Below are 19986 nucleotides of genomic sequence, written 5' to 3'. Positions count from 1 at the left end.
TATTTCTTATAATAGGGGACATGGGTACTTGGGTATATCTAACATTATTTTTTATTATACTTTTATATTTATATAAAACCTGAATTTATGAGTCATGACAATAATTTTTCAAATAAAAAATAGTGATAAAGTTTGCAAATGTAATGTATTGTTTTCAGTTTCATATTTGTTATATGTTTGTAATAATAATTTATGATAAATGTTTAGATGCATAACATAGAAGGTAGGTTTAAACATGAACAAGAAGATCATAAATCATATGACAATGACATATTGCAAATGATAAATTTCTAGCTTTAATACTGATAAAGTTTATTGTTGATCAATATTGATCAATGTTTCAAACTAATTAAGTATTGAATTAAGCTTGATAAACAAATAAAAAAGAAGGAAAACTTTAAACATGAACAAGATCATAAATCATATGATGATGACATATTGGGAATGATAAACTTATGCTCAAAAAGTGATAAATTTTATTGCTAATCAATATCTTATCAAAGTTTCGAATTGATTAGGTATTGAATTAAGCTTGATAAACAATGAGCTAATACACAAACAAAAAACCAAAAAAAAAAAATCTGAAATCTCAATCAAGGTTGTTAGCTATGATGCTCTCCACTGAGTACCTAATACTTGGGATGTACGTGTACCTAGTACTTGGGTACATGGGTACGAGTACCAGGGGTGTCATACATGAAGGAACATATAATATATTATGATAACCAATAATTTCATACATGAACAAACATATAATATAAAATGATAACCAATAATTCATACATTAACAAACACATAATATATTATGATAGCCAATAATCTCATACATGAACAAACATATCATCTATTAACCAATAATGTCATAAGTCTAATAATGTCATGCATCAAATAAATATCATACATCAAATATAAAATGTCATATATACATCAAATGTATATCAAATATGTCCACTGACATAAAATCCAACATATATGTCTGTTGATGCCTATACATGTATGTCTATCAACTATATCTTCTCCTTCCCATGAGGGGAAGGAAACAAATCTCCAGAGGTCTTTAGTCGTCATGTGGAGGGAGATGATGGTGATGATGGGGTCTTCCTCACACCCTCACTTGTCCTCTTGTTGAGGCTCTTCTCTAACTCAAGCTGATACAAACAAAGTAGATATGAATCAATAATTATTATACATTGAAATCAAATACATGTACATACAAAATTAATTATTTTCTTACCGCCATCATATAGTTTCTCTACAAGTCCACTTCGAAGGCTTGTGAATGATCGAGTGTGACAAGACCCCACAACAATTCAATCAATATAATCACTTATAAATAACATTAGAAATTTTGATACTAACTATTATAAAAAACAACTAAAACAAAGAAAATTCTTTCATACCTTAGTCAATGGTTGTGAACTATCCATAGCTATAGCCACTCCACGATCGATGAACTACCGAAGATTAGGAGGAGTCTCAGATGTCAAGAGCTACATGTCATACAATACACATTACATGTAACATGAAATGTGAAAAAAATATAATCAAATGAATTAAATTAACATGAAACAAATGTACCTCTACGAAGCTCATATCATGTCTAGGCTCAGACTCTGTAGTGAATATCGATGGTCTTGTAGAGAACTAATGCACATGCATAAATTTTTTTATCAATCCTTCATATGATTACTTAATAAATATATATATTAATTTAAATGATTAAATTGATACATACCTCTATACTCATCAATCAGACGAAAAATTGGGTCTAGGGATTGCTACTAGGGCCGCCAACACTCTAACCCTGAATTTTGAACAATGTTAATACATGCTAATTAATTATTCATTCACTATACATATGAAATGTGATCAAATTAGTTTATTATAATTATAATTTACATGTGTGTCAATTCCAAATGTCTCATTCAGGAACTAATCAATCATTAGCCTATCATCTGCACCATCTTCAGCATGACTACCAAATGTGCATAAGGATCTGCATGATGTGCACATGTGACCACAACATGTAGAAGGCTCCTTCTCAACTAATGGACTCATGAAATGAATGAGGATCTATTTCAAAGCACTAATAGTCCCTAGAGTGATGGCCTCTACATGTTCCTTCACAATTGAAGGAATAGTTACATGCTCACCCTATGGCTTGACCTCAGGTGCCCTACCTACATTAGGATCATGGCGTGCCCCCGACCTCTCAAATGATGACCACCCACCTCTACCCTGAGAGTCTAATTTATCAAAATAATTAAGGATCTCCCCAAGGACAAACTCACAATACAGTTTCCTTAAGAAATACATTGGGACCTCATGATTATTGCAAGGAGGGGCATCAAAAACCATCCACCATCTATCCCAAGAATTATTTCTAATACCATCATGTATGCACCAATGCATGGGGAACTATTTAGTTGTATCTCTAATAGTATCTTATTCACCAAGATTTCTAAATAATGCACAAATCCTCCCTTTTGGTATATCTTTTTTTTAAACATATTGATATGATAATTTATTTGCATAATATTTTTTTTATGCATCCCTCTTAACCTGCCAAATATCTAACTAACCACTAATAGAAGTTATGTGGGTCTTAATGGACTTGAGGGAGGATGCCAATTGAGCTCTCATTAGATTGGTTTTTCCACAAGCTTTCAACCTACCAATGAATGCTTCTAATTCAATTTTTCCTCTTTCTAATTAATTTATTGGGTTTTCTTGTGTGCCAGAAGGAGGTCTTCCAATTGGTGTAGGTTGCAGAATTTGTTGTTCTTGTTGTGGAGGGTTTTGGTCTGGATCTTGTTGAAGGTTTTGGTTTTGATCTTCTTGGAGATTTGCCAGTTCATTATTCACATTTCCTAGTAAGAAATCAATTGAAATCTAAATAAATAAACAAATGTAAAGAAAAATTGAAAAAAAAACCCTACAAAAAATACAAAAAACATATAAAACAATGCAAAAAGATGGTCAAACAACATATGGCGTGCTCATGATCTCAAACTTCAATGGTGAGGAAGCATATTGACAAGGCAGGTGGTGAAAACCTTCAATTTGTTGAAATCATGTATGCGTTATGAGAAGGGGAAGTTGGAAAATGAAGTTAAAATGAATGGGCTACGAATTTGCATCCCATTTATAATAATTGGGATTTTTTAAAAGTGCATACATGGTATGGCTTAGAATACCCAAGCCATAGTGTGTGCATGCTATAGTGGGTACACACTATTGAAAGTTAGAAAAAAAAAAAATGGTGTCACCTTTTTGGCACCACAACTTGGTGGACTTACCCCTAAAGCTTATTTCCCCTATTCCTACTATGAGATGCTTCATAGTGAACTTTGTTCATTTATTTTCATTGATTTTTTAAGAGACATTTTAGTTTTTTTTGTTTATATGTGTGTGTATTTAGTTCCTTCTCTTTCTGGTTAAAAGCATATTGATCTTCTATTTATTGCATATCTTACACAAGGAAGCTTTACCTCTAAAATCTAGAGATGGGTTTGGTGTAATTGTGCCTCCCATTTGATTATTGTTCCACAAGAATTTTTGTTAAATTTTGTTTGGACTTTTAGGGTCATTTCAATATTTGAAATTAAGGTAACAAAACATTCACCAACATGACTACAATTTCCCACATGTTAACAATAAGGGAATTTAGAAAAGTCTCCATCATAACTTTCTAGAAAACATTAATAGTTCCATCAAAAGACGAGCTCTTGTAAGAGAATCACCTTCTACTTGAGCCATGGGCCATCACTTTCAAACTCTCATAAACAATTCCTTCTTGATAATCCTATATGGGAACCTATCTCTATTACCACTTGTTCAAAGTGGATTTACTTTAGGAGGTAGCAGGAAGGGGGGTAGTGAATTAGAGTAAATAAGAAATTTAAATTTGAAACTCAAAACAAAATTTAATTATAATGAGATGAGTGAGACAAACTAACAGATCAATTTTTTTATCAAACACATAATGATTTCAAATACTTTGATTAGAAATCATAGATAATGACAAGATGAAACAAGTATAAGAACTATAAATGTGTCAAAATACACTAGATAAAAAAGATTTTGTAAAGGAAAAGTGAACATCAATTTGGAAAGTTGTAATAATGAAGAGATTTAAGATAGACAAATGTCACATGATACATGTGTTTTCTAAGTGGGAAACCTTCAAAACCAAACTAGTTTTTTCATAGGGAGAAAATCCACTCCAAACATATTCTATCTTTATCTATTCTCAAGAGTATCAACTCATTACAATAACTTTAGCAACACCAACTACAAGGAGAACCAACTCCTATCTCATATAGGAAGTGAACAATGTGAATTATTGATAACTTTACAACCACATATAGTAATAACAATCATAAGATGAATAAGCCTTTGTAATAGAGAGATATTCAATGACTTCAATACAAATGTAACTTCTTATATAGATACATAGACACACACAACTTGCATTTCCTCACACGCCTATATCCCTATATAAGAAGATATTCAACTCAAAGATTTGATCCTTCAAAATTGTTTATACAAGTTTTTTTTCCATTTTGTCATCATTCATTTTTTTAATTGCTCACATTTATTTTCCAACTATTTGTCAAACTGCATGTATGTATCTTCACCATTTACCATCAAGTAGGATAAATAAACCAAACTTAGGGTTTTCACTTGTTGAAGAAGTTTTGAATCCTTCTTTTCCTTTTTAAACAAATATGATTATTCTATTATAGATGGAAGTTGTGTTGGGGTTTAGAAAAGAAGCATGCATACTTTAAACTAAATACTTATTTATCCACATTTTAACAAATGTAATCTCATTAACAATAACTTTTCTTTTAGATCCACATTTCAAATTTTGATAGAAAATTGTAACTAATTTCAAAAACTCTATTTTAATATTTCTTTTAATGATAGAAAATGAAATGGTATTTCATATTCCTATGACCAAAAGTAAACTTCTTGGAGTACATAAAATGGTTACCAAATCAAATAGATCTCCCAGCATAATCTACATTCTCACTAAAGTCATATGGGTGTATTCAAAACTTAGACCAACCCAAACAAAGAAGCTACATAGACCATAAAAGAACATGTTCGTGGAAAAAGTTCAATCCTTAGGGTTTGAGAAACAACACAATGTCTCTATCCATTGGTTTTTTCCCTTTCTTTCATTTTCATAAACAACATTACAACTTACTTTGAAGGTTTCCAAAGGAAAGAAAAACCATGTAGAGACATGAAGATCAAGTAACTATGTACTATTCTGTGACAATTTAACATTTATAATAATATACACATGAGAGAAATTACAAAAATACCATAAAACTTTTTTCAAAAATTGGAATAAATTGAGTTGTGTGCCTTCTAGAAATGGGTATGATTACACTTTCCTTCCTCCTCCTTTTATGAGTGTTTTATTCCTTTAATATGAAATTTTTAACCCTTGAAGGTTGACCTATAGCAGTTTCATGGTTACCATTTTCATAATGGTGAAAAATCAATGTGGCATTTTTTCTTTTCTCCTCCCTGGGTTAGGCTACAGTTATGATTCCAACTTTTTGACCAACTTTGACACTAAAATGCATATTTTTAAAATAAATTTCATTTTTTAGATGTGTTTTACTAAAAACCCATAAATTTAATTTGAAGATGATGTAAACTAGTGATTTTTAGTATTTTCTTTCTATTTTCTAACAACATTTTTAAGTTTTTTTTTTTTTTAAATCATTTGAAGTCCATTTTAACCATCTCCTTTGAGAAGTGGTTTATATGAAGTTGGCACTTTCAAAGAGTGATGAGTCGTTTGATCAAGATAAAAAAAAAAATTAAAATGATAATGAGAAAAAAAATTCAAGGATAGAATAGTAACATCAATATCTATACATTTTAGTTGGTTTCGTTCAATTTCATTAAAAAATATAGATTTTATTTAGTAGTAAAGTGACCCTAATGATAATTTAGACATAGCTTGTTTTTTATCAATATAATTTGATTTGTATTTATCAAAATAAAAAAATTCTTGATTTTATAGAAAGGTGACATACATACCTTTGATGGACATATTTTTGAAATTTTTTATTTTCTCATTATCCATTTTTTCTGAAGCTTCAAATTGAGATTTATAAAATGACTAGACAACCTACATTAAATAAAACTAAATATAAAATGTCATGATAAACACAATATATACTAAATATATAGTCATTGGAAAGCTTATTCAAAGTACAACAATTTTCTATATTTAGTTTCATAATATAGACTTGTTTAGCCCTTCTTTAAGCCCTCAAAAGGGAAAAAATTGATAGAAATTTTAGTAAGTTTAAAAATTCCAATTTTGGGATTTTTGAATGAAAGGGCGAGAGGCTTCAAATGAAGGGGAATTGTTTGAAGCCCCCTAAAGTGTTATTTGGGTGGCCCTAGGGGGGTTCAAATGAAGGCCCCTTTGGGGGCTTCGTATGAAGCCTCTCATGGCAGTTGGCACAAGGATCTTCGAATGAAGCCTAGGGCTTTGAACAAAGCTTCGTGGGACATGACTTTGAAAAAATCCTTCAAGGGCGTTCATTCAAAGCATAGGCTTCATTCAAAGCCCCTAGAAGATGATTTTCCCACTTTTCATTTGATTTTTTTGTAATGAAAAGTGGGAACCATTCTTATGGCTTTACCCCTCTCTATGAAACCAAAGAGAAGTGTGATAACCATCTCCTCCACTAGCAATTAATGTACATCCTCTAATTCGATGTTTTTAACCATGGCCCTCATTGGTAGAAGCCTTACTCACTTGTAGCCTTTTCATAACCCTAAAATATATATGTTCACATTGAGCATACAAGAAATGAATCCTTAAGGAGGCTTAAACCCCTATCGATAAGAAAGAGGCTATATTTGAGAAAATCTAAACTAAACACAAAATGATGGTTTTGCATGAGAATATTTGGGCATGAGTCCTCCTAAGTAGAAAACCCTTGCTACAAAATATTTTTCCTCTAAAGCCAAAAAAAACTAGTTCTAAAAGGGAATTTTACATTGATCTTGACCAAGACAATTCAACCAAGGAAATAGAACTAGATGATATTTTAATTGGTTCTTAAGGAGGATAAAAATAATGTGGATAGTTCTAGTGAACAAAAGTCCTCTATAATTAAAAGTGAAAAAGGCCAACGAGAAGATGGTTGAGGAGAATGTGGTCCTTGAGACAAACTAGGAGTATGCTCCTTAAGATGGTGAGAATACTAACAACTCTAAGCTTGATGGTTACAATTCTAGGGAATAAGTGATGAAATATTTTAAAAGGAAAGGTCTCTTGAAATAGGGGAAAACTTGGGTGAAATTTGCATTGATTCACCTGTAAGGTTAAGCTAAAAATCGCATGAATAATCAAGTTAGCTAGGAAGGAGGTCATATTAATATGTACACTATTAAAGGGTATTTGGATGCCGTTCACAATAGGATTTGTGCATTGGAGGAGGTTGTCCCTTTGACATTCTCTATTGATGGTTTGAACAAGGTGTTGTCCTCTCTTTGTAATTTGTTTGACAACCTAATGTATAACTCGATGGTCAGAAGTAGCATTAAGAAAGGTGGGGTGGAATCTGATGAAGGGAGACTCTAATTGGTGTAATATAATGAGAGCTAAGTACCTTGGTAATATTAATTTCTCTCACTATACCTGAATAAATGATCTTCCTATGGGCTCTAATATCTGGGGTAACATTTTTAGAAATAGAACCCTTTTTAGGGAGGGTGTAAGGTGGCTTGTGGGGAATGGTAACCAGACCAATTTTTGGGAGGTGGGGTGGAATATAATGAAGTGAGACTCTAATTAGTGTAATATAATGAGAGCTAAGTCCCTTGGTAATCTTAATTTCTCTCACTGTACCTAGAGAAATGATCTTCCTACGAACTCTAATATCTAGGGTAACATCATGAGAAATAGAACCCTTTTGAGGGAGGGTGTAAGGTGGCTTGTGGGGAATGGTAACTAGATCAATTTCTAGGAGGATCCATGGCTTATAGATAAACCTTTTTCAAGAACTAATTTTGGATCCCTTCAATATAACATCCAAGATATGGGGTAGAATGGTTGCGGATTATATTGGCCTAGGAAGAAAATGGAAGAAGATGAGGTTGCAATGGAATGACTTGATAGGAAGGGCCCTTAGTGATGAGCTAAATTCTTTTCTGGAAGAGTACAGGATCTTGTGAAGAGATAGGACTGATGAGTTCATATGGAGGGTCACCTCAGTTGGGGAATTCTTAGTTAAATCTACCTACAGGCTAATGTTTGATAAATCACTCGAACCTAATGACTGGGGAAATGTTTGGTTTAACCATTTAATCCCAAAAATCAACATTTTTTGGTGAACCACTATCCATGGGAAAATTCTCACTGTTAACAACTTGAGGAAGACAGGGTTCCAATTACCTAACAGGTGTTGTATGTGTAAGAGGGAGGAAGAGAGCATCAACCACGTATTCCTACACTGCAGATTTGCTTCTAAAGTGTGGAGGAAAATCCTCTAGAAGTTTGTGGTGAATTGGGTGTTCAATGTAGAGGTGGGGCATTTAGTGAACTAGTAGCGCCCCTTCACGCACCCACTGCTTATCAACTTGTGGAAGATTATCCCCCCTAGGTCTGTTGGGGTATTTGGAAGGAGCGAAATAATAGGGTGTTCAGGAATGAGGAGGAAGGTGATGGTCGTTGTTGATATAGTCTCCAAATTGATAGTTGATAACATTAGATGCTGTAATTGGAGAAAACCAGTGTTCCCCCTTCTACCGTGGAGGTTAGAATTGTGAAGTGTTGGTCATTGATGGATGGGATTATGGAGATTGACAACTCTAATCTTATGGCTAGAAAGAGAACTTGATGGAAACCCTCGCCAACTAAGTGGGTTAAACTTAATTTCAATGGTGTGACTAGAAAGGAGGGATCAGAGGGGGGAGGGATTGTTAGGGACTACAAGGGGATGATGTTGCTAGCGTATGCTGGTCTGTTAGGGAAAGTTTCAAATAATGTTGCAGAAGTGATGGCTCTGTACTAGGGTTTAAAGTTTGTCTTGAGTGTGGGGTGGCAGGATGTACAAGTTGAAGATGATTCTAAAGTCATTACTGAGATAGTTAAAGGCAATATGCAGGAGGGATGGTCTATCAGAAGTATTATTAATGATATCAAGTACCTATTAGCCACCCTCAATAGATTTTATTTGAATCAATTTTTTTGGGAGGGAAATAGAGTGGCTAATGGCATGGTGGCGATTGGCTTAAAACTAGAAGGGCTAAGAGGTTGGAGGAATTTGAATGCTTTGCCAAATTTGGTGAGGGAGTCAGTGAATAAGGAAATAAATAATGATGAATCATAGCTAGTTACTTTTTTATAATATTGTTGAGCTAGTAGGGTCAAAATGTACTTGATGCTTATGTGGTAAAGAGAAAAGGCTTGAGTACAAGAAATACTTATAACTTATAGCCCAAAAATTGGAAGGTTGAAATCAAGGATTTTTTATTCATTTCCCTTTATGGATCATTGTATGTCGTGCATAAAGAGATTTATATTTTATAGATTTGTGGCATGTTGGGAATGATGGGAACGATTGGGGGAAAGATCGTGGTGGCCAACTCATCATCTTTCTCACCAATTTGGTAGGTTCCATTATTACTATTAAATGTAATTATACTCTCTATTTATGGGTTTATTTTCTAAGAGTGAAGTATTTTTTTACAACCTGGGTTTTGAATAGAGAGAGAGGAGAGGAAAAAATGACAGAGATGGGAGGTAACCTATTATGCATTGAACCGGCTTTGATCGATGACAGTGTGAGGAAGCCCTTGGTCTAGTACATTATGAGAGAGGGTGGTTTTGTCCCATTCATGGAGACCCTCAACGGTCATGAAGAAAATTTCTCTATGCAGTTTGTTAACTCATGGGAGAATCGCAAGGTGACCATTAATGGTATCTCATGTCATGTTTTGGAGGAGGTGATTGCTATGGCAATAGGCATGGCAATGAGGGGAAGAAAATAGAAGAAGGTGACACAAGTGACTAATGAAACCAGTCTACAATTTTTCTTCAAGCATGGTGAGGAACTGGTTCGACACAGAGGGGGTTTCATAAGGGAGAAGTTTCCTGACCCATGGAACGAGGTTTTTCTAATTCTGATGACATATCTTACCCTCGAAGGAAGGTATGGATTTTTCTACTACTACCATTTCCCTCTTCTTAAGCATTTTAGACACCATGATTTTATTTCAATTCCCTTCTTCCTACTGCATGATCTTGAAGATTCTGTTGTGGATGTGAAAGATAAAATGTGTAGGGGGATTAATTTTACCATTCTGCACCAAGGTCTAATTTTTAGGCTATACCAATTTCAACTTTCCTTGTTCCCCCCTAGGATTGTGTAAGTTGATATTCCTATTCACTCGACCCCCAGGCCCCCAATGGTCCCCCTTAGGATTATTGGTCCTAGAGCCCCCCCCCTCAACCCTTTCCCAGTGGGTCCTCAATTAATCCCTCCCCTAGGGGGAAAAAGGGAAGGGGTAAGGAGAAAATGCAAATGGAGTCAGAGGATGAGGAAAGAGGGGGAAGGAGGAGGTCAAGGAGGTTGGCTAATTCTTAGGCTAAGAGGAAGTTAAGGGAGGGAGCGGAGGGGGAATTAGATTTTGAGGATTCAAGTTACCACAAAAAAAGAATGAAGGAGAAAACTATTAACTTTGGTAAGGGAGGTTTAAAGGGGGTGGAACAAGAGATTTCTAATTCTTCCAGGTCAATCTCAGACAATGGCAAGGAGAATAAGGAGGTGCTGCATGTCTCGAAGACGATGGTGCCTAGGTCTGTGGACCTTACTAAAGATTAATTCCCTAAAATGGTGGACAGGATGCATTCCCCATTATGATCTCCTCCCCTGTTAAGGTAGATTCTAAAAAGGCCACTAACCCCCTTATTATGTAGGATATGCAGGCTGGCAGGGACGGACATCTGGGTGTCTCAGACATTTGGGTGTCTTGGATAAGGCTGGTAATGTGTTGTAGGAGAGAATTCAAGCATTTGAGGAAAGAATGGGATTGTTAACCAAGTTTACGGTTAAAGTCACTCATGCAATGGCTAACACTCTGTTTCTATTGAAGGATGCTGAAGGGGACTTGCCCAGAGAGGACTCCAAGTTGCTTTATGAGTTCCCAACGGAAGATTGGGTGAATGTCCTCTTGGGGAAGAAGGAGGTCAAAAAATATTAAGGGCTCCCTGCTTCTTCTTTTCTACATGTAGTTAATCTGCTGGTTTATAGACTTTTTTTGGTTTTAAGGCTATCACGCCTTTTTTTTTGTTAAATGACTTCTATCGGCTAATAGGCATTTTGTTTAAAGCCTATAGATATCTTTATAATTTTAGTATATACTTCTATTGCTTGTTAATAGGCATTTTTCTTAAAGCCTATAGTTATTATAGCATAAAACTTTTGTTTTTATTTTAAAAAGCATTAGGGGTTAGTTTTGTTCTGATGGTTATCTGCTGGTAGTCATCCAGCTAATTTATAATGTGCTAGCCCCCTTGTTTTGGTTGCTTTTATTTCAAAAACATATTAAGAAAATGGTAGGAATGATCTCTATGATTTTGACAATGCAATGAGAGAGTATGAGACCTAGATGAAGGATCTTTACTGCCTTGCCAAGATTTTGGAGGCATTGAAAAAATTAAATGATTAGTCATTTGGTGTTCTTCTTTTTGGGCATTTTTTGGTTTAAAACTTTTAAAATTTGATTATATTAAAAATTATTTTTTATTTTGGTTTTGGGATATTATAACACAAGGTATTTATAGTCTAATGAGAATTAATACAATTGGCCAAAATAGAAAATACCAAGAAAGGGGGAGTGAATTAGTATTTCACAAACTTTAGCTCAAAACTAAATATCTTTAACTTTATAACATGCATAAGAAAGTAAACTAACTATGTTGAACAATAAACTTAACCATGCAATCAGAGAACTCATAACAACGTATTTTTTTAACTAGGAAAACCTTGGGCAAGGGAAAACCTTAGTGAGGATGGTACCCACAAAATGATCCACTAATCAAAAGTATCTTGTGAAACATGCAATATACAATGTAGTTCTTTAATACAAAGAGATAGATACAAAAGCCTCTTTACATTGTTGTTGATATCTTCAATATTGGATCTTGCCTTTGCTGCTCATCACAAAATTCACATTCCTCTTATCATACATTAGAATTTGCATCACAAAATATTATATCAATATTGCATCACTTCACATAATCATTCACATAGCTTTGCATTTGCAATATTTCCTTTATACCTTGCTAATTACGAATAACTTCCCAGTCAGCCTTCATGCCTCTATATATTTTACCAAAATACAAAATTAAATTTTGCCCACTTATGGTTAACATCTAGGATTTTGTCCCTAATTTATTAAGTAATTATTTCATTAAAAAAATTCCCTTTACCCAAAATATTCATTTCTTCATCATGCCACGTTCTATCTATATAGTGTTGAAACTAGTAAACTCATCATTACTATGTTAGTACATTTTGTACTATCCTGCACACTCACATATTTCATCATCATAATCCCAGGTATATGTACATAACTTTTCACATGTCCATAATGTGTCTGTAAAGCTTGCCAATCAAAACTCTATATGTTATGTCTAATAAACTACTCAACACTTTTACACAATTTTCTAAGTACAACTGTCATATCTTTTTCTTCATGTTCTACCCACTTCATAGGACTGATATGTTTCCATAAATAACAACATCAAAATTTCTAACCTACCTAAATTTCCAACAATATGCTTTAAAAAATTGAATGACGTTAATATTGTTAGTATTTAGTTTAATAGCTAAGTGGTTATCTGATTATGTCTCATATAGATGGAATCTGCTTTTAGTTTATTTTTTCATATTTTGAACTAGCTTGTTATTTCTTCAACCATGTTGGCTTGTTGCTATTCTTAGTATTTTTTGTGCTATAGTTTTGTAATGTGACTTTTTTTTTAGGATTAGGGCTCTCTCCCTACCTACTTAATAATAATAAAATATTAGCATTATAAGTGTTCCCACCTTTATTCATAACCTTTATCATTATAAAGCATATAATCTTATAGCTTTTATAAGTCCAAATATGATATTATTGCATGTCATCTCATATAGCACATAGGTCAATGCAATCCTTGTGATCAGGGAAAATGTGGTGGAAGTCAACAAAATGATCATGATAAGATATTCAAAATAGCTAAAGATTTCAACTTACTCTCAAACCATCCTCAAGTATTTTTATTATACTTAAAAATATTTTCTTATTGCAAAATGATTTGAGCAATATCTTGAGAAAAAAATATATTTGGTTTAAAGTTTATGTACAATCAATTAGGTGGCTAGTAAATTTTTAGGTACTATTATGCCATAATATGTGTATTATAGCCCCCAAAGTAGTACCATGGTAGTCATGGCTATTAAAATAGAACTAGTGAAGAAGACAATGATAAAAAATATATACATGTTTATGTTCTATTCTAACCTCAAGGGGATAAATATGCGAAATCTATTTGGAAATATATTATGCACATCAATATTTTATCTCAAAGTTGGAGCCTTTCTACCTCAAATTAGTTTCTTTTTGTATGATGATAATTTGATAGCTCTAGACAATGACCAAATATAATTAAATTTTCCTAAAGTTTGTGCCCAAGCTTTTCTATGAGATAAGCAATCCAATAATTATTTTTTAAATGATTTTAATTGAACTTATTATTATCATATAAGTTTTTCTATTTGATTAAAGTACATAATAAAGAGTTCTAATTCAATACATGAATAGAAAATATCAATAAAATTAGTTGGGAGGGGGGTGGAGGGATAATAAGTTATTCAAATTTAATCAAAATATAACACAATAAAGCTAATCCAAACCTATCACTTACATAATGTTTTATTAATTTATTAAATATAATTTTTGTGTAGTTTTTGTTTTATTTTTATTTTTTTTAAACTACTTTGGAAATAGAGATTATCCCTTTGTGATTTTGAGTAGGTTTTATTTTACTCTCCTTGAGTCTATTGATTCACATCCATGGTAAATTAGCTTCTTTTTTTGAGTTATCTTCTCTCTTTTACAAATTAAAAATTTTCCCCTTTATTTTATAATCTATGGAAGTGGAAAATCAAGAATTTCAAGATTGGGTGTTCGATTTCTTCTTAAGCATTATGTTGTTGGCCTCCTTTTTGAGTTATTTTCTCTCTTGTACAATTTTTTTATTTTTTCTCTATACATTGTTGTGGTAGTTAATGAAGAAATTGGTGGAAGTGGAAAATCAAGAATATCAAGATGTGGTGTTGTATTACTTCCTAAGTATCGTCTTGTTGGCCCTAGGAGATGAGTGTGATGGAATCTAAACTCAATTTTTAAAATAAAAAAAAAATCTTTCTCTCTAATGATTTTGAATGATAGGTTTGTGTCCTGTAGTGCCCCAGGTGGAGTTTTGACAAAAATGTGCCTCTCTAATTATGAGTATTTTTGCATTCATTTGGCTTACAATACTGAAATCCTAGGATATTCATGTTAAAAAAAAGTCATATGAGGAGCTAATGATAGAAAAACTTAATAATAAGATTAGAAGTAGAAAATCCAAAGGATGGAATAATATAGATAAATAAGGCCAATGAAGATGTTATATTGATTTGATATTATAATTTTTTTGGTGTAAAATCTCTATACCTCAAATGTAAAAGAAAAATTAAAAAGGTGCCTATAGTTATTTTTAGTTTTTATGAATTAGAGCAAGGAAATTTTGATTAAATATTGTGTTTAGTATGTGAGAAATCACATATGTGGCTAAAAGTAGTAGCCATGTGTATATGTGACCATGAATGGAGATGGGTTGAGGTTCATGTAATGTTTATGTTCTATTTGTCTTTTGTTTTAATTAGTTCTATAAGAATTATTAGCTTCAATTGGTAATGGAGTTTGATTATTTTTAAATGGATGAGTGATTTTTTTGAAGCTATCATTTTTTAATTAAGACATTTATTACACAAATTTGTTGAATTGACTAACTCATATATGAAAAAGACAAAAAATAAATTCCTAATTGACCTTCCACAAGTGTTCAAGTATGTACCTATTGTAGACTAAGATGTGATTGCTAGATATTTACTATTGTAGACCACCATGGAAACCCTCATTGGATACTCCTCTATTGCATCACCATGAGTTAACATCAAAGTTGAAATCTAAAGGATAGAAACAATAAGGATGCAACTTTTTGGAGAGAATTGGATCAACTCTTAGAACATTGCCTTGTTAGTTCCTGCCTTGGTAGAGAAGTATTACCAATGGGTCTATTTTAAACTATGATTAAATTGGGTTGCCCAGACCAATCAAAATTCAAATTTCTCAAGATTTAATTTATACTTGCTAATGATAAATAGTAATATGCTCAAAGGTTAAACAATTAAAAGTTTCTTTACTTGCAGTTGGTCTAAATTAATAGCTTTAAATTTTTGGTAGAGATTTGGAATTTTCATAGACCAGAGAAGGCATTAATATCAAAACTTACCTAATGATAATATTTAATTAAAATATTAATTTAAAATATTTTCAAAATGTGTTGTAGTATACCAATAAAACTTTATATCTTCTTTATGGAAGAGAACACACATATCTCAATGCACTACTTACAGATTGCAGATATCTCAAGACTGAGGTATTTCCCAACTCTTTTAGCTTTATGATAGTTGATGCATGCCTCATGCGTTGATGTGCCTCATCTATACTACTCCACATCTCCAATTTGCGTCTTAGACATTTTTAAGTACCCTAATTTCTATATCGACATGGACACTCTCCACTATGGTGCAATTAACTCTAAATTTATTTTGAATAAGTTCTTCTTCTATAGAGCTCAAACATCTAATAGAGCATTTTTTTTGTTTATATTAGTTGTAGCATTCACAAATGGTCGTGCAAGTAAAGAAGCCTAAGAAAAGTGTGAGTGACATAACGGAGATTTCTCCACAAATTTTTGGAGGGATTTGATGCAAAATAGAGAAACATAAACAAGTTATGCTAGCTAGAGAACATTATTAAAGAGATGAATTCCAATGCTAGAATGAGCTTTAGAAATTGCTTCCAAAAACCCCTAGATTTGAGTTTCCCTGTCACTAAACTATACCAAAGACTAACTTGAAGCAAGGATTAAAGTATTGAGAACATCCAATCAAAATTCAGCTTTTCTTAACATTAATTTTTGTATTTGCTAGTGCATTCATTGAAGTTGCAATCTTTTGTAAGATGGACATTAACTCAAAATGTTTTGACACACTATTATTAACTGCAAAAAGAACTCCCATCCTTCAATGCATTGATCTGAAATATATGATGCCAACCTTTGTCATGTATTTTGGTTAATGTACTACTAGAGATGGTGTCTACAACTGGAGCAGGATATATGGGTCTTGGGTATTTTGCTTTTTTTTTAGTTTCATGGTCATGGGACTCTGAAAAGAAAAAATCATCTTTCGGCTATATGGGTCTTTTCTTTTCTAACAATTAGACTATGATGAAAGAATTCAAGGCAATTTTTGTCTAAATATTCTAATTTTGTAATTCAGATTGATGGAACAATTTTTTTGTACCAACTAAATCTGGAATAATAGTTTATTACATTGACTACAATTTAAAAGAATTGTGAAATTTCCATGATCTATATCATTGGATTTATGCATTTCTAGTTTGCTTGACTATCTTTGCAAAAAAAATATGATGTAGATTTATAGTAACGATAAGTAACCCAATTTTATTGTAGCTAAGCATAAAACATTCGAAACCAACGCCCACCACTAAACCCACAATGAGTACTTTAGTAACTGGGAGGATTTCTCTCTAAAAATCTTGACATTTTGTTTTCATTCATACCCTCTTTTTGGGCCAAAATTGTAGGTTTTGAGATTTCAGTAGACAAAAAAATATTGGAAGAAATTGTTGTTTGAATACTTTATGTACACAAGAGCAAGTGAGTATATTTACCTACAATTAATATCATATAAATTTAAGTATCCTTATTCTCTTTGTCAAATTCATCCTGCAATTATTTGTTAGAAACTATGTTGCATCTCAACTCTTGCGCCAAGGGCTCTCTCCTTAAACATTAGTTAAACATGAGCTATGGTATCCAATCAAATTTAATATTTTTGAATATTTGTATTTAATACTAGATACTTTCAGAGAAAGATGCAAGTTTTGACCATAAAATTCTTCAATTATAAATTTCAATGATTTGATTGGATTATGATTGGTGCCAACCAAATGTCAGGCAAATATTGTGAAGGCCGAGATAAGAGAAGGCACATTAAGCTACATCTCTAGCAGTATGCTATAGGATGGTGAAGAAGTAATTGTATAATTTTTTTTGTTTGTATCTAACTGTCAATATAAGAAATTCCTCCATTATTATGCACAGGGTGGGCAAAAAAGAGTCTAGGGTGACCTAGCTTATGTATTACTAGCATCATTGTAGGCACAACTGACATTTAGGGGGGAAAAAAATTAGGCATGTAGGTGAGATGTATATATACAAGACAACATAACTGTTTATTATCAATTTAATTCATACAAAGTTAGTTAGTGGAGGCTTCTACCATTAATTAGTGATCAAACTAAGTTTTAACACCCAATCATTATTAACTTCTTTTAAAATTAAATTTTTATTTTTTAGTTTCATCAGAAAAGTTATTGATTTAACAGATATATCATTCTAAATTATTTTTTTTGGATTCTACCATTCTTTGAATTTATGATTATAGGATAGAAGTTGTGTTTAGCAAAAAGAATTCATGCACTTCCCTCTAGAAGCTAATATGTTACAGATGGGATTGGAATTTATGCCTGCACATTTAACAATATCATATTGAATGCGATGTCAAGAAAATGCTTATCTTCCATTGATAATTGCATTATCATTTTTCATCATTGTCTTTTAAATTTTTTAAGGGGTTTGCATTATTTATCTGAGAAAAAATTCTTATTAGTGCATTTATATTTAACATGTACACCCTTTAAGTGTAGCATTACTAATTTGAACACTTTTATAAGATGCAAGGACAAAACTTCAATGTAACTCATACGTGCCAGATGAACCCTTTCTATAGTTTTCTATTTTATAAATTATCAAACAAGGAATAATAGGTGTGTGGTATGCCTACATTCTTTGGATTCATATGTGTATTATTCAATTGGCATACTGGTGACACTAATGCAGTTTGAAGTTATAAATTTTGTTAGTGCTTATGCGAAATGTTTTAACCTGCACGGTATCAGAAATACTCATTATTATCTGCAACATTAAGGATGTTAAATGTAGGAGGGCCAGGCCAAAGAGGGCATCTGATATTAACTTACATGATCTGTTTGGGATTCCAGAGGAGGGAGTAGGTGTGGAAGTCTGCGGTGGGGTCGAACCAGAGGTAGAATTGCTGCTCGCGGTTCCCTTTGCCCTGAGAGAACACATTGGTGTGCATTATGTACGGATCTCCGGACAGGTTTCCCAAGAATTCAAAGTCTATCTCATCGTGCTTATCACCTTGTGAGGAGAGCTGCGGCAGCAAATGAACGTTTTATTAGGCCATGCTCAAATTCCCACAACAATACAAATACAGAGCACTCCGAATATGAGGAATATAGAATGAGTTGGAGGGAGAGAGACTTACATAGTATGCGGTCACAGTGCCGGCGGAGTCACCAGGAACGAGCTTGATTTGCATATCAATTTTGCCAAAGAGATATTCGTTCTTGGATTGGAACCCTGAACCTGTTTCCATACAGCAGAGGCAGAGGAGGAGATAAGCACCAGTTCGACAAGTGTAAAGAACACACACGTATAGATATAAAAGGTAAGCAAACGAGATAAATAAAAGTATACCAGAGGACTGATCGAGAGTGAGCTGCAAGTGTTGGCCGTTGTCGAGTACCTTAGCACGGTCGTTTCCCCATGTGATGTCAAAGTCGCTGTAGAAATCAGCAGAAACAAGGTGGGAGGAGAGAAGAAGGGTTAGGAGGAGGAAAGATGGAAACAGATCCATTGGAAGCTTGCAGGAACAAGAGTAGCAGTTGTAATAGTGTGATTCAAGTGCCGAATGGTGATGGCTGATGAGGAGAGTGAATGATATTTATGTATACATGAGTGAGTGTCGTCAGGTAGGGAATGGAAAGTCGCCAGAAATTTCACACTTAGCACAGAGTTGTTGAAGTAGTGATGAGTTGGAGCGCGCTTTGAATTTATATTAAAGGGTTGTTGGGTTTTGTTGCCAGCAGAGGACCGTGTTTCTTGTCATACGGCAGTCTTAGCTGTGTTTATTTTAAAACAGTTGTCGTCAAAATAGTTGTCTTGGATGTTGACCAGCAGACGCAATCAGATGAAGCGTGCAGGTAACCCAAAACGTTATTACATCATATTTGTAAACAATGGGTCGGGTTCCCGCGTGGGATTTCCACGTTGTCATCGTGTCCGTACTAATCCAATCCAAATTTTACAGGATCAGCTGAAAGTGGGGAAAAACAGGCAACAAACCGTCAAGTTCTAACGAAACCCAACGTCATTAAAACACCCTTACGTCTTGGGATGAGCATGACACCGCTACATGGTACAAATCGCAATGCCATGCTTTAGCATGTAATTAGTCCTACGGTGCAACCTATTTGCACCCGTATGCCCCATGCTCCATTCCATTCCCATGACATGCCCCTGTATAATCAGTGAGGATTGTTCAGTGTTAGTTATATGCGGTGGGTCATCTGTTTTCACCACTCCTTCCATGTAGGTTATTGAAGGACCCACGGAATATGCATTGACGAGGCAATCGCTCCTTTTAACATTCCTTTCATATCTCTGGGTATCCACGTAGTATCCTTAAACAGTTCGAGCTAATAAAGGATGCCCTCCTTTAATAAAAT

The 19986-nt window shown here is 33.4% G+C and overlaps 1 protein-coding gene and 1 long non-coding RNA gene across 2 annotated transcripts; both read right to left on the bottom strand.

Moving 5' to 3' along the window:
- Positions 1-824: 824 nt before the first annotated feature.
- LOC149561119 (uncharacterized) lies at positions 825-1620 on the bottom strand. The gene is made up of 4 exons (XR_016363404.1): positions 1579-1620; positions 1401-1490; positions 1235-1272; positions 825-1148 (listed from the first exon to the last, which is right to left on the bottom strand). It is a non-coding gene; the product is annotated as an uncharacterized LOC149561119 (long non-coding RNA).
- A 10378-nt stretch (positions 1621-11998) lies between these two features.
- On the bottom strand, positions 11999-19246 carry LOC149561118 (xyloglucan endotransglucosylase protein 1-like). Its single transcript, XM_089823751.1, has 4 exons — positions 18956-19246; positions 18744-18844; positions 18436-18629; positions 11999-12202 (listed from the first exon to the last, which is right to left on the bottom strand). Exons 1-4 carry the CDS (start codon positions 19113-19115, stop codon positions 12181-12183), a joined length of 477 nt encoding a protein of 158 aa, XP_089679877.1. The 5' UTR covers positions 19116-19246; the 3' UTR covers positions 11999-12180.
- Positions 19247-19986: the final 740 nt, after the last annotated feature.

This window comes from Cupressus sempervirens, chromosome 4 (assembly GCF_028749045.1).
Source record: "Cupressus sempervirens isolate cs-2001-9-10 chromosome 4, ASM2874904v1, whole genome shotgun sequence".
Taxonomy (NCBI): Eukaryota; Viridiplantae; Streptophyta; class Pinopsida; order Cupressales; family Cupressaceae; genus Cupressus; species Cupressus sempervirens.
This window is presented reverse-complemented; position numbering and strand designations above follow the sequence as displayed.

Coding starts and splice junctions, on each gene's coding strand:
- LOC149561118 (XM_089823751.1), bottom strand. CDS start 19,115: ATGGATCTGTTTCCATCTTTCCTCCTCCTAACCCTTCTTCTCTCCTCC. Junction 18,845..18,955: donor CACTCTCGATCAGTCCTCTG/GTATACTTTTAT, acceptor GTATGGAAACAG/GTTCAGGGTTCCAATCCAAG. Junction 18,630..18,743: donor GCACTGTGACCGCATACTAT/GTAAGTCTCTCT, acceptor TTGCTGCCGCAG/CTCTCCTCACAAGGTGATAA.